Source organism: Idiotropiscis lumnitzeri, chromosome 7, assembly GCF_059441095.1.
Source record: "Idiotropiscis lumnitzeri isolate Australia: NSW breed Sydney's pygmy pipehorse chromosome 7, RoL_Ilum_1.0, whole genome shotgun sequence".
NCBI lineage: Eukaryota > Metazoa > Chordata > Actinopteri > Syngnathiformes > Syngnathidae > Idiotropiscis > Idiotropiscis lumnitzeri.
The window spans coordinates 15,789,624-15,804,108 of NC_142397.1; the positions used below are offsets into that span (position 1 = coordinate 15,789,624).

The following is a 14,485-nucleotide window of genomic DNA, read 5'->3' on the forward strand; positions in this document are numbered from 1 at the left end:
CATTTGGTATTTTTGTAATTAGAGCGTTAGATTTGAAGTGGTCCATTGGATTTTGCTAATCAAATCCCCATCAGTGGACTAAAAGAAGTGGATAAAAGGACTTTAATTAACTATTGGTTGTCGACCAAGTGGAGCAGAAATTTGCAGGATTTTGCTCCATGCCTGTGAGGCACCTATGCGTAGTAAATGATTTTTCTTTTTTTATTCCGGAAGATCTGTAGAAATTACTGAACCCTTGGCTGCAGCTCAAGGATACACGACTAAATCTTGCTCACGCACTTGGCTATTAGAGACAAATCTAAGCTAATTTTACAAGGCTGTGGGATTCCAACACACAGGAAAGGTACATGCATCATTTGCTGTGGAACAAGCTTCTCCTTTAGACATGAAACTGCAGAATATTTTACGATATAAAAAAACAGCCTAAAAAGACATACTTATTAAAAGATGTTCCTTTATTTGACGATCATACTCAAAAACATTTCACGTGATAAAAAAAAAATCTCTCAAACTGATAAGAGTAATTGTGAATTAAAGAGGAGCAGGAGTTCTCTTCAAGTTGTGCTGCTATTGGTGCGAAAAGTATTACTTAAAATGTATGTAGCTGTATCAAAACTGTTGATCTGTTGTTTCCATTATTATTTACATTCGAAAACATCTCATTAGCATTCTGGAGACAAGAATGTTCAAATGCCGTGAGTACATCTGTACAATCATCAGACATTTCTTTAGATACAACTCAAATGAGATCTAACATGAGAGTTGCATCCAAAATTCTGCACGGGCAGAATGTTTGAATCTTTGTCTTGCTTGCAGCGCAATACACAAAATGTAATTGAGAAATCATATCTGTACTTCTGCAGTTCAGTTTGTGCTCCAGCTTTTCACCTCCACATCTATAACCAACCACAGTGAAAATACAGTACATTTGGATTTTGTGCAAGTAAAAACACATACAACTACCTAACTACAACTCAGCAACGTCACTTTCCTTTTTTTTTTTTTTATTATTACAGGGCAAAGAGTTCAACATTCACATGTCACTTCCACCAGCCTGATTGAGGCCTTTGTCTAAACAGTTATTAGGCGCTATTATTTGTTGTAAACTGGCACTGGGGGACAAGTGCCATGCAGAGAGGAAACACTGGTGTCAATCATCCTGACATCATCATCATCACTTGATGGCTTTACAAGAAAGCTGAGTCATGAATGGCTATGAAAGCACAACAGTCATTTTATTTGTTCCATTCATTTCCAAATGTGCTTACAATGTTTTAAAACCGTCTCACTTCTCCATGAGCGACAGTTGAATGATGTGCAGCAGCTCTTCCTCCTCCTTCCGTCGCCGTAACTCAGCTTCCTTTTGCTCCCTAGCTGACATCTCCATGGCGATGCGCAGCTGCTCGTCGTAACTGCAGCTGGACGACTGTTGCTTCTTGGAGGGGGTTGAGGAGAGGCTGGAGGGCGAACGAGGCTTCGTTCGAGGGATCCTGGGTAGAACGAGACAAGTGACATCTGGTCATAAATGTAGAATATTTTGTGATGAGTTGCTTAAAATGTTGATTTGAGTTTTCTGTGTTGTAAAGTGAGAAGAGCAGGGGCAGGCATGTGAGGTGAAAAGGAGGAAGTCCTGCGTGTCCATCCACCGGTCTCCAAACAGGAAAGTCAGTGAGAGAAAAGATAACAAGGCAAAGTCAACATCTGTCGACTGTGAAAGCAGGAAACTGTCATCTCCCCCTCTCTCTCTCTCTCTCTCTCTCTCCAAACACACACGTGCGCGTTCGACAGGAGGAGGAGGAGAAAAATACAGGATGCGAGTCAGGGATGGAAGGAAAGATGACAAGAGTAAGAGGAAAAACAATAGAGCAAAGCAATGACAGGAAGTGGCTGACAATGAGTGTCAATTTCTCAAAGTTTCACAAGTGCACTTGGATATGTGAAGAAAACGACAAGCCAATATATGTAGGCTCTATTGATCGGAATTGTAAAAATTAAAACAGCACGCCACTAAAAGACTCTGTAGTGATTCACGGGAAAATTGACTAGCCCCGTTTTGGAGTTGGGCTCGACGTTGAAAAATTCAGAGCACCAAAGTAGCAGTGTGCACTTGGGATATTTTTACTCCTCGAGATGGTGCTCGTGGTTTCAAGATAAAGGCTCATGCAATGGAAAGAGGAGTCCAAAACAATCAGAGGTGCTTCATGAAGCTCTTCAGGCTGACCTCTCCAGACGACTTGGATCACAAGAGAGGGGGTGTGTTCCAGGCTTGCTATTGGTCAGTGCCTCCCAGATGGTCACCTAGGAAGAAATGACAGCAAGTCAGAACGCAAGCAGAAACTTTTAAATTGTAGACCAGTAACATTTTGAAAGAAATGTGCGTTATACAAGTTAAAAACTGTGGACAGCATAGTCCAATAGTGCTTAGAGCATCTAAATTTTCAATGAGTATGAAAGCTTGTTTGCTTGTCTACACTAAATGTGCATTATGATTGGCTGACAATCAGTCCAAGGTGTGCCCTGGCTCTCACCAAACGTCAGCTGGGATAGGTTCCAGAAAGTCAAAACTTTACACTTGCGTTCTTTTTTTCCAGCACCATTCTAAACTGCTCTTGTGTTGGCTCCTGCTTTTATGAACTTCCAAAGAGGAGGGCCGCAAACCTCCCCTAAGGCCAAAATAATGGCAGACAGTCAAAAGTTCATCCCTCCAAATTTAGCAGCTAGTGTAATGCTGTACGCAAGAGAAATGGAGCAGAAAACATCCCAGTACATGGAAAACGACCAAGGCATCATATCGTCATGTCAGCAAACCTCACGGGATCGCAGCGTGCCTCAGTTCAGCAAGCATCAAAGTCATGGCATCTTCTGAGTATTTTACAATTTGTTTTTCTCATCAGAGCGTCACATGTCTGATCACCATTTTTTAATATGGACAAAATGCATGCATATGTCTGTTTTTTTTAACCAATTTACATAACTATATTGTAATACATTCCATGCTCAATTGATGTATCAAAGATCCAGTTTTTAATCATAAAGGGAATGAATAATCAAAACCTTTTTTTCCAGTGCAATGTCTCTTATACATAAAAATTGACATTCAAGGATGGCACAAAACTACTGAACAGCCAATCAACATTAAGTGCAATAACTCATGTGTAATATGTCATTCCAAATCCGCAAAAAAAAAGGCCTACTCACGCTGTAATATAAGAGAAAGATGGCATCTAGAATGATGATATTGCAAATTATAACCATACAGTGGACCCTGTTTTTCGTGAGAGATTATTAGGAAGGGTATTACAATTAATGAACATTACAAAATAACTAAAAGTGAAAAAACATTTTTGTTAACAAAATAAAAAATGAAAATAAAAAGGATTTCCGTCTTTTCCAATTAATAGCATACCTAAATTTTGAGGGTTCATTAGGAATGTATTTATTTTGTTATTACGGTACATCCGTAAAAAAGTAAGGTCAAACACTCGTTGGAGAAATGCAGTTTACTTTACTTCATTACACAATAATTAGTGACTTTTGTTTTAAAATATCTTGCCATGGACAAATACTCCATAAATTGGAAATAATAATAACAATAGTAAGACAAAAACTAAAACGAAGCATTAAAAATAAATAAATTAATTAAAAAATGCGCTCTACCAAGCAAAACTCTAAATGAAACAAAAAGTAACTATAAATAAATAAAATAAATAAAAATGTTCAAACTATTACAACTCTGGAGGGACTAATTTATGTATAATCAACAGCCATTGAAATTTGTTGAAAAGTTTATTTGCTCATCATTCTGCTAACCCAACAATTCTTAAAAAATGGGAGAGGTTGAGAGCATCAAAAGTTTAAGGCAAAAAATATTTGCGGTCAAAAGATGACTGAGGCCATTATTTTAAGAAGATGACTGTAAGGAATAACGAAAAAAAAAATGAGAATAGGTGAATCCACAGATGCCGGATTTTGAGTATGTGGGGGGGGGGTCCATTGTAGAAGAGGAAATTTCACGTGGGGAACAACAGAGAGTCTTTATGTAAAAAATACAAAGTAACAACAGAGAGCAGGGCTGTATCGTAGTTCAGTAGATGAGTTGTTTGACAGCAAAAAGCTGCCACTTTGCTTCCTCCACACTGCTTGCTAGGACTTCAAAGGAGGAAGACCAGCCTCATTCAACCTGTTTTTAGTTGGCCTTGTCGACATCAAGACGAAAGCCAAGGACAATGCCGACCGCGACGCTTTGGGATCTTGAAACGGCGCCTGATATTTGCTCAAAGTGTCACAAAAACGTATCTGTCTTATTATTGATCCTTTTCACTGTTCTTATGCTGACGGTGGTCACGTTTTTAAAGCGCTGCTTTGACTGTAGTTCTGTCATTTGCACAGGTAATTGACGTCAATGAACTTGCATTAAGACAAGGGCTGTTTAATACAGCGTCCGTATTGGATCTGCAAAAACAAATGTGCTGAAACATTGAACGTGTGCATTTGAAAGTTTAGAGAAGGTCAGCGAGGGAAGCAAGACTGTTTTTTAAAGAACACAAATGAATCTCCGAGGAGCATCGCGGTCACACGTAGTCACCTGATCGTATTCCGAGCCGGCCTCCAGCAGACTCTGTTGAATGGCAAACTGCAGCAGGTCCTCTTCCTCCTCCCTCATGCTGTCTCTCTGTTTGCTTCCAAGCACGGTGTATCCAGACGGGGGCTCAAACACACAGGGGGGGATCTCGCCAGCTCGACATGACACTGCACATTAGGCGAAGGCGAAAGGGCAAAAGATGGGAAGGTGTTATTGGACATTGACGGGATTGCAGTGAAGTCGGAGAGCAGGAATGGAAGGAAACATTAACACTGTTTGGAAAGAGGACAAAAAATGTTTGGTGGTTTATTGGTTGTATTAAATAAATAATAAATAAAACATCAATTTTGTAACTAGAATCCTAAATATGACCGATCGATTCAAAAGATTATGTGCCAGGTGATTCCACTCCAGTCCAGTAGGTGGGGGCAATGAGTAACTAACTCCCAATGATAACAATGGAGAGGACATTGCATCTGCAATATGCTGAAGGTCATGTGACTTAACCAGGACAACATGACAGCGGACTTCCTGTGTATCTTATGCGAATGAGCCTGACTGCGGTTTGACTAAGTAATCGAAGCTGAATCTTCTAAATGTTTTATTTTATTTGAATTCCTTGTGTCTTTGGACAAAAGCAAAATGCATGCATACAATTATATTTATACAAACAAATATGGTTTATGTAAACTCGAATGAAGCTTAGTCATCAATTTTAGCCATCTTTGGGACCGAGGGATGTAAACAATTGCAATTTACAACATTTTGCCAGTTATTGTCCATTTGTCATTTTTTTCACGGCGAACCAAACTGTAATGGTCAGTCTGTCAGTCTGTCATTTTATTTTAACTGCATTTGCGTCATCATTTCCGTCAGTAAATTTCAGCAGTTCAAATTTGAATTTCAAGGTTAAAATGGCTTACATTAAAGGAAGTGCAAAATGTTTCCATATATTGTCAATGGATGCAACCCTGCTTGTGGTCAGCCCCACGAACACAAACTCGAGCGAGGCGGGTCGTGTTTCTGTCTGTCATCAGTGAAATATGCGTCCGTCAATGATGGACTGAAAGGTCCGTCGGTACGTCACCCGGTTAGTAACAATTACAATGAAGGACGAAAACCCACCTCTGTCAGTGCTTAGCCCGTCATTTTATAAAAGTTACCCGTCATTTGTCAATTATCAGCGAGACTGGCGTCCTGCGACGGACTAACAGACCTTTTGTCAGTACTAACTCTGCTAAACTCACTGTAGAAGTTTAAAGTTCCTATCGTTGTTTTATCACAGTCACATTCGCTAGTAGGTTGCACATATATTTACATAAAGTTTAATTTATTCTATGACCACCCTCATAACTAAAAACACTCATCTCAAATCATCTTTTCCCATTGGAATGAATGCAAATGCCAGCAATCTGTTTCAGTCACATGTTGTGCCTCTTCTTGAGTGTGCGTATTGGCCACCAGGGGGCAGTTTAATACAGACATAGAGACACACACAAAGATGAGTTTCACAAATAGTACGATTCAGTGACATTAGTCGTTTTTCACACACGATAAAGAATATTTGCCTGTGACTATTGTATTTGCTCGTCATTGGCGCGCGTGGTTATCAACCTTCCAGCGACCCTTTTGCACCAAAAGTCTGATATTTAAGAAACATTTTCCAGAACAAAAGTCAACGCTCCTCTCGCCATTCACATAATGTGTATGAGTGAGTGAGGGAGTGAGCGAGTGTTCTCACTGGTGGAACTGGAGCTGGAGACACTCGAGGAGTCGCTTCCAGGCGAGGGGGTGTCCGTCCTCAGGTTATACCTTTGTCCGACTCCTTCCACCGTGGCTTCGTTGTCAGGGCGCACGCTTGCCCCCTCCTCACAGCCGTTCAGGTTGCTGAAGGTGATCCGGGCGTTCAGGATGTGGTAGAGAGGGATCTCTGCAGGGGCGAGGGCGGGGAAATGACACATTTTTATCCTTTTGAAAAAAAAAGCTTTTACACCGGGCTTCCTCGGCACTCACCGATTTTGACGGGAAAGCCTGGCGGCAAGCGCAACATGATGAAGTCCCGCAGCTTGGCAAACAGGGTGTTGGAAATGGCCATGAGGTCGATGATAGGTGCCACTTGTTCTGCCAGCGACAGCGGATGGGACTCGCACAGCCACAGCTTTGCTTTGAATCTGAACAAAAGAGTTTGACTAATTAACATTACTTATCTTTCAGCTGGGTCAACACTTAAGGTCCTCATTTGTGTGGTTTAAATCGTGAATCCTGATTATTGCTCACATAGACATCGATCAGAGTATCTGTTAATGTTGACAGTCAACGAGTCGCCGAGTCCCGTTTGGCCAATCGATGGCCAAATTGGAAATGGATCTGTTAATGAGCGTTGCTTTGAGAGCAGCCTTACAGATTTCCTCATCATCATGTAATGTCGTCTTGAATTACGCCGCGTTGAACACTGAGCTGAATCCTAAACATAACAAAGAGGCCAATGCAATCGAGTAGACAAAATGCAGTACCTGGATGCTGCTTGTTATTAAAACACTGTCTGCTTTTATCACAGCCATCAGTCGAGCAGCGGAGGACCTGTTATACATTTACAACCTAAATTCAAATATTTGTTCCATTAAATTGTGGTTTCAGCCTCTGGGTACTGCCATGCCATATTAATGTGCCCAAAGGCCTCCAAAATCAGCAGTTCTAACTTCAATTATAATATCGATGGGACCGTTTCTTTAATCAATTTGATTTCAAATTCACCCGACATGGCCAGCTAACCGGCCTACAATAACATCCGCATTTTTACTTCCTCAGATTGGTTGCGCAGAGCAAAAAAACGGCAAATTCAACTTGCAAAAGACATCCGACTCACTCAGGAGTGAGCTGCACCTTTGGATGAATTACTTCAGTCGCATTACTCTTGTAATTTAATTCAAATAACCTTCTACACTACGACAGAATCATGACTTGCGACAGTATATAAGACTATTTCAACGTTATTTCAATAATGTATTGTTACAATCCTTTGTCTTGTGTTAACGGGCTTTGGTGAGAGTTTTTTTTTTTTTTTTTTAATCAGTTGTCTTTAAGACCCTGTAGGTGGAGTCATATATTACCGTTTCTTTTTTACAATAAAGAGGTGAGTAATCGGCCAAGGCTTCTCTCTGTTTCCATTCTCTGACTTTTTACTGCTGCAGGAGGTCGTTTGGCTGTGAGGATTTACAGCTGCTCATCAAATCACGTTAACCTTTTTCAGATGGGCGTCTTGTTCTTTTCTTATATTTCAGGATAAACTTGCAAAATGTGCAGGGGACCCTCTCGTTTTTAGCTCGCTAACGCCAACTCAAAACCTGATTTTAGCGGTATGAGGCCTGTCCAAATCATGTGAGAGTCAATTAGTCAAGCACAAGCGATAACCGCCTTTGCGCAGTGACAAAGTTGACATATCGATTAGCTAGTTGGTTCAACCACTAGTTTGCACACCTTGATAGGTGACATTTGACTTTTTTTAATCCCACAGAGGAGGTCACGGATATTGATAAGGCAGACTTTTCCATAAAAGCAAGATATGTGAGGCCGGCGACACACCAGAAGATGAATGGAAATATGTTTTCCTTCACTTGTGTGTTGGTTGAGTCAGCACATGTATACGGAGACTTGTCTACATGCCAACTGTTACCGGGTCACTGAGTTCACAATTGTGAGTGTAATTTTTAACATTCACTGACACTTTACACGTTATAGGAGCCTAGATTGCCTGAAAATATGTTAAGTTTGCTGCTGGAAGATAAGAGGAAAGTAATAATCATCGCATTTTGGGTAAGCATAAAAGGACATTCACAAACGCCCCTCTTCTATTCCATAGCAGCGAGATGACTGAAGCACTGGCTGGTGATCAAGATAAGCAGATATGTGATGCGATCCAAACCGCAAAGTGATTTGGATTATTTTCATAGCTGTGGATGAGTTCACTAACACCACTCCACCACTAATGCTCAGTGTTGTGATGATGAGTTCATCGGAGTTTGCCAAGCATGTCAAAATGGAATTGTCTTTTTGAATGAAAAGGCCATTTTCTTATGAATATTTCAGTGTTATTACATGTGGCCTGATATGGTAAATAAAATATAATAAGTTGTAATGGACAATAAATGGACCTTAACAATAGATGGAAATTCTTTATGGCCATTTGCGACCTGTCATCCATTTTTCAGCGACGGACGGCATATTCTAAAAATAAAATCTGAAATTTAAAATAACACATTATCACAATATCACATTAATGATCCTCAAGTAACTGTTTTAAAAAAAAACTGGTCATCTTACTACACTTTGCTCTTGTTTTGGTTCTGAATGTGGAGGTGGCATTTGGCTGCTGCTCAGTGCAAAGGGGCGAGATTAGTCTGGCTGGCTACAGGACTGTAGCCCACCCCAAAATCTGGAAATAAGAATTCAAAAATCTAAACAGCATACTGCTTGCTTGATAGGCGGTTTGCAAAATAGATGGATTAGTGGATGGATTGATTGTAACGTGTTTAATCAATTACCGTGGAAGAATTTGAAATTGACCCTTAGATGCTTCGATTTGTTTGTATGCGGCCCTCAAATGAAAACATCCCTGCTCTAAATTGTCCACAGATGTTGATGTGTATGATCATTTAGCTACAGTTTAGGTGCTCTGCAATTGGCTGGCAACCCGTCCAAAATCAGCTGCTGTCAACTCCAGATCTCCTGCAACTCTAATAAGAGCAAGCAGGATAGAAAATTGATGGCTGGATTATAATTACTATCTCCGATGGTTATTTGCCACTGCTAAATAGGACAGCTAATAAGAAACAAATTTGGCCCATACAGCCTCTTAAGTCAAATCAAGGCTTAAATGTCTTCCCAAAATGTCCCACTGTATTTGTACTTTGTCGTTTTGTCGGCTTGACAGAAGCGTGGCAACCAGGCCAACATCCTGGAATGCATGTCTTCGTCTCTCTGTTCTGTGCAAAGGTGAGTGTCAGCCAGAGCACTCCTGCCTCACCTCTGAGTCTTGGTGGTGAGTTGGCACGGGTGTCCAATGTCCCTCAGCGTGGGAGAAGAGCTGGGGTTGAAGTATTCCTCGGCGCTCAGAGCAGCAGGGTTGGTCACCGCCGGAGCTGACATCTGAGTCACTAGAGCCTGCAGAGGCAAAACACAGACAATGAAACAATTGTACAAACAAATACTGTATAGGCAGAAAGGAGAATTCAATTCAGAACCTCAAATCAGTTGTTCAGTGTTTTACAATTGGTAAATTAAACATAATCACTGATAAAAGAAATAAACACTGTAAGTTGTGAAGGATGGGGTTGGCAGTAAGTTTAAACATCATTTTCTAATTATATTAAATCCGATTTAATCTTACAGAGTAAATTTTTAGGCATGTTTTACAAGAAATACAAAGACAATGTGAATGAACTCAAGATGCTGCAACTCACCCCATTATTTGGGCCCATGTGTTGCTCTGCAATCCCAAGGAAGTTCTGCAGGGGAGTCTTTCCACCTGCTCAGATGCAAACAGCCAAGACAATGAACAAGTCAAACAAACTGGACGGTCACCTGTCATTTGCAGGAAAAAGAAGAATTATTACTAAGCCGTAGCACTTCGTTGACTGGACTCGACTTTAAAAAAAAATTCATTGTTTACATTGCGGTGTCTGTCTGTGATGCTACCTATTGTTACAGAACAAGTACTCGAATATGTTTTGGCGATAAGGCTGCTGCTTGTGATCAACTTTACAACATCCACAAGTGGAGGTTTTGCAGTTCCTTATAAACGTACTTTGCGCAATACGAACTTCTGCATGGACTCCAATGAGTCTATTTCTGCTTCTGCAAAATGAAGGACTGAGAGCGCGCCTCTCCTGTGTGCTGGATTTAAAAAAGAATGAGTGGACTTCGCTTTCATCGGCTAGGAAGTAAGTCAGCTGTGTTTACGCCCACAACAGCACAAACGCCCCTTTGTACCTTAGCCCGTCTACGAAAATACAAAAGGAAACCACACAAACACGGTTAGACAGCGCTTTGCACGAGACTTGTGCTGGGCACAAAAATCAGGGCCTGTGTTTTGCATTAAGCAGATTACTTTTAATTTTTTGGTGTAAATGTTTTAATAGAAAGGCGATACCGTGGCAAAAAGAGCTCTGACTTCAGCTTCAGTCCATTTCATTTAATTTAATGACTCCGAGCTTTGTCTGGGTGTTAAAGTCTGTGAGTGTTTAAATTTTGTATTTGTTAAAGAGGGTAACAAAAGTATTTTTTTAATTATCGGATGTTCTGATGTTTTACGACTCAAAAGATTCTCAAGGCATTTGGAGTGTTTGCTGGCCGTTCAGGGTTCAGGGTGATGCCATTGAGTGGGATTAGCCTCAGGTATGAGACAGCACTTATGGTCATGGTGTCGGCTGCAGTTGCAATGCCAAGACAACACTTGGTGACAACCAAGTGTTGTTGTAGTTAATGAAAATAAATACAACTAAAATTGCAAAAAACCTTAACAAAATAAAACAAAAACGAAAATGGAAACCACAAATTCCGTCTAGAAAACTAATTAAAAGTAACAGTAATTCGAGTGACACTGTCCTTCATTTTTGTGTTTGTCAATCAAGATTCATACATGAGTTTTTGTGGTTGGTTTTTAAATGTGTTTATGTCAGTATTGATTTCCATCCGTACAGAAGAAGGAAGGTCAATTACTTAATACTTATTGACCATTCGAACCAATATAAAAAAGCAACAACCTAAAGATAAATTAAATAAAAAAAATAAAAACATAAAAAAAAAAAAAAGAAATAAAATAATCAAAACCATCAAACCAGCTCCAAAAGCTAATTAAAACGAACAGAATTTAAAAACACAAAAGTTAAAACAAAATGAAATTCCAACTATTCCAACGTTGGTGAAAACCTCCAATATTAGCTTATTAATGATAAGGAACCTTTAATCTTGTTCTTGTTCTGGTCTGATAGGTGATCCGTTCTGGTCCTGGTGATAAGCTCCACATTTGACGCAGCATACACCTAAAAATGGAAGAAAAGATGAAAATGCTGGTGATGAACAAGCAATAAAGTACCAAACGACTGCTTAACGCGCTGCTGAATAATGACAGTTTTTTATTGCTATAATAAAGATGTAAAAAAACCTTAACCCCACAACATTAGACGATAACAATTCGGGCTATCACTTTATAATGTTCCTCATCAGGCTATGCTCCACAACAAGAAAGTCAAATATGTCAAACAACAATAGCGAGCAAAGTATGTGTCCATTTCTGTTTCAAACTCTAAATCAGAGATGTAGAAAATAGCAATTACTGCTGAGGCCTGTCGAAATTGCTTTTAAAGCACCAGTGATTGATGGTCCTCGATATGTGACACTTGTTTCCAATCGATCCCTCGTGGCGCTTGAGAAAACAAATGGAGTCGAGGGTAACTATATTGTTTGTCCAAGTCACAATAGAAACATCTTTTTCTCTTGGTTTAGTTAGAGGCCATTAAGATAGGGACAATGCTGACGGATTCTGGTGATAAAAAGAAAGCATTATAAGCAAGAGTCAAGCATTAGAGGAGAGTAAAAGAACTTGTGGGAAGCAAACTTGTGTCGTTGCAGGAAATATCAACGGAGTTTTGACATCCTTGGATTGTCTGGACAGTGTGAGAGACTCGACAGGCTGTCAGTGCTCTTCCTACCTTGGCTTCATATCCATTCACAGTCTCCGTCTTCTCACTTCTCCAACCCAGAATGCCCGTCTTGTTTCTGCAAAGAACAGACTTTACATCAATATGCCAACCCTGGAAAATTCTCACTAGATTATTTTTCAAATGATTCTCAAATTCTTAACAAAACTTAACTGCATTCTAAATTTTGTATGGCAATACATAATAACAGTGAGGGAATAAAATGTGTCCAAGTAGCGCTCAGAATTTAAAGCAGAAATATTAGATGGCTTACAAATGTACATTCTGCAAAGATTCTACTTAACTTCCACTAACAACCCAGGCTAAACATAGATCCTCCACGACAGATAAAATGTTCTATCTGTCGAGCTATACAGAACAGAATCATTTCAACATACCACTTTGACACCAATTACTACTTTCCTAGTAGCGCATGCTTTGGCACCATCTTTTGAGAATGCCCTTTATTCACATTGTACTCAGCGTACAATTTTGCATCTCAGCGCAATATAGGAAGATCATAAATTCGCAAATAGCTGAGTTTTGGAGTTTGTCAATAGCGAAACACGAGTAGGTAGCGACTCACAATCAAATAAAAAAAGTCAACTGTTGGTATATTTTGTGTTCCTGGCCGACTAAAGCTATGCAACCCATGCGCGATGCCTCACAATGTGGCTCGCTCACATGCATTTTAAATAAACAATTTGCATGTAGACAGGGAGCACGATGACAAGCAAAATGCAAGGTTGACACTTTGGGCCACAAGCCTGACGAAAATCTCTCTTTAACCTCATCACCTTGCCACAGATGTCCACATTGCTTTCAGCGTTCTCGCTCTCTCTTTGAACTTTTTATTCTGCTCGTGTACAAGTGGTCAGACTTGTTTAAAGAAATCAGTGGCGTGAAGCATTACACTTAAAGACAGCCAAAGTCAAGTGGGCTGTAATAAATTACTTCAGTGTCAAGAGGGGATTTGGGAGATAAGCTTAATTTATTACCTCGTCTTTTTCATTAGAACTTGCCTCACATTTGAGAAACGTTTTTCTTTCCTTAATTGAAGGTTTGAGTCGGTAGCTGCTGAGTCGACTTCATATCTTGTGCATGTTTCAGATGACAGTTTGGCTTTGCTATATTTAATTAGGTCTAATTGTTCGTTATACAGATTAGTGAGGAATCTAATCTCGTTGCACACTTGAGTACAATGACAATAAAGGGATTTCTATTCTATTCTAGAATGTTGTTCCATATGCTATGGAAGCTGAGTGTGAAACATTAAACCTGGCAGTGTGATCGCATCATTAGCACTAATTCTAGCACTTTTCTTTGCGGGCGGAAGAACCGAGACTCGAAGCTAGGTCAGTATCCAACTGCCCACTGGACACCGCAGAAGAAGTGGGTGAGTGGAGGATGTTAGAAAAACGGACATCAATCATGCATGACCGCTCTGACCCTCTGCATGAGAATGGGGGCTGTAAGCGGCTGGTTCGGCAACAGACTGCGACACCCACAGAGCTACTGCAGGGATGGCAGGCTGTATAAAAAAAAGCAAAAGCCGTGGGTTTGTTGTGCCATACATATAACGTATACTGAAAAGCTGCTATCAAAAAGCGCAGTGACAGAGTTGTTTTTTCACATCTTTCTTTCCATGTACACGCTTCTATATTGAGTACTATACATAACACAAACCCAATTGCATTCAAGTTGGGATGTTGTGTAAAATGCTTATAAAAACAGAATTTGCAAATCATGTTCAACCTATATTTAAATGAATAAACTACATAGATTAGATATTTAATGCTCAAACTGATCAACTTGGTTGTTTATGGGCATTCAATGTTGGTTTTCGGCTTACATGTACCTGGTCGCCTCCATGCAGTGATTCAACGAGATTCTCGGAACCTTTTGATGATATTATGGACCGTGGATGATAAAATTAATTCCTAACAAGTGTACGCTGAGGAACATTGTCCGTTGACTGTTTTGTCTCGCAGTTATTCACAGAGAAGTGAACCTCCAATCGTGGCACCCACCAGCTCCCAATTAGCCTGTTCACCTGTGGGATGTTCTTAACAGCTGTTTAATTAGCATTCCTCAACTTCGTTCCCAGCATTTTTTAAACATGTTGCAGCCATAAAAAGCTAAAGATTATTTGCTAAAAACAATTATTTATCAGTTTGAACTTGTCATATCTTGTACTTGTAATGTA

General features: G+C 40.0%; 1 protein-coding gene across 1 annotated transcript in view; it reads right to left on the reverse strand.

Annotated features, from left to right (window-relative positions):
- Window positions 1-437: 437 nt before the first annotated feature.
- The window catches only part of ankrd13b (ankyrin repeat domain 13B), a 37,248-nt gene continuing 23,200 nt past the window's right edge, over window positions 438-14,485 (reverse strand). Inside the window, exons 7-15 of the mRNA XM_088300625.1 lie at window positions 12,292-12,358; window positions 11,541-11,622; window positions 10,042-10,106; window positions 9,606-9,742; window positions 6,596-6,753; window positions 6,324-6,512; window positions 4,586-4,749; window positions 2,222-2,298; window positions 438-1,490 (exon numbers count right to left, since the gene is read on the reverse strand). Coding sequence (XP_088156751.1) covers window positions 1,286-1,490; window positions 2,222-2,298; window positions 4,586-4,749; window positions 6,324-6,512; window positions 6,596-6,753; window positions 9,606-9,742; window positions 10,042-10,106; window positions 11,541-11,622; window positions 12,292-12,358 — 1,144 coding nt within the window. The 3' untranslated portion in view covers window positions 438-1,285. The remainder of the gene's footprint in view (window positions 1,491-2,221; window positions 2,299-4,585; window positions 4,750-6,323; window positions 6,513-6,595; window positions 6,754-9,605; window positions 9,743-10,041; window positions 10,107-11,540; window positions 11,623-12,291; window positions 12,359-14,485) is intronic.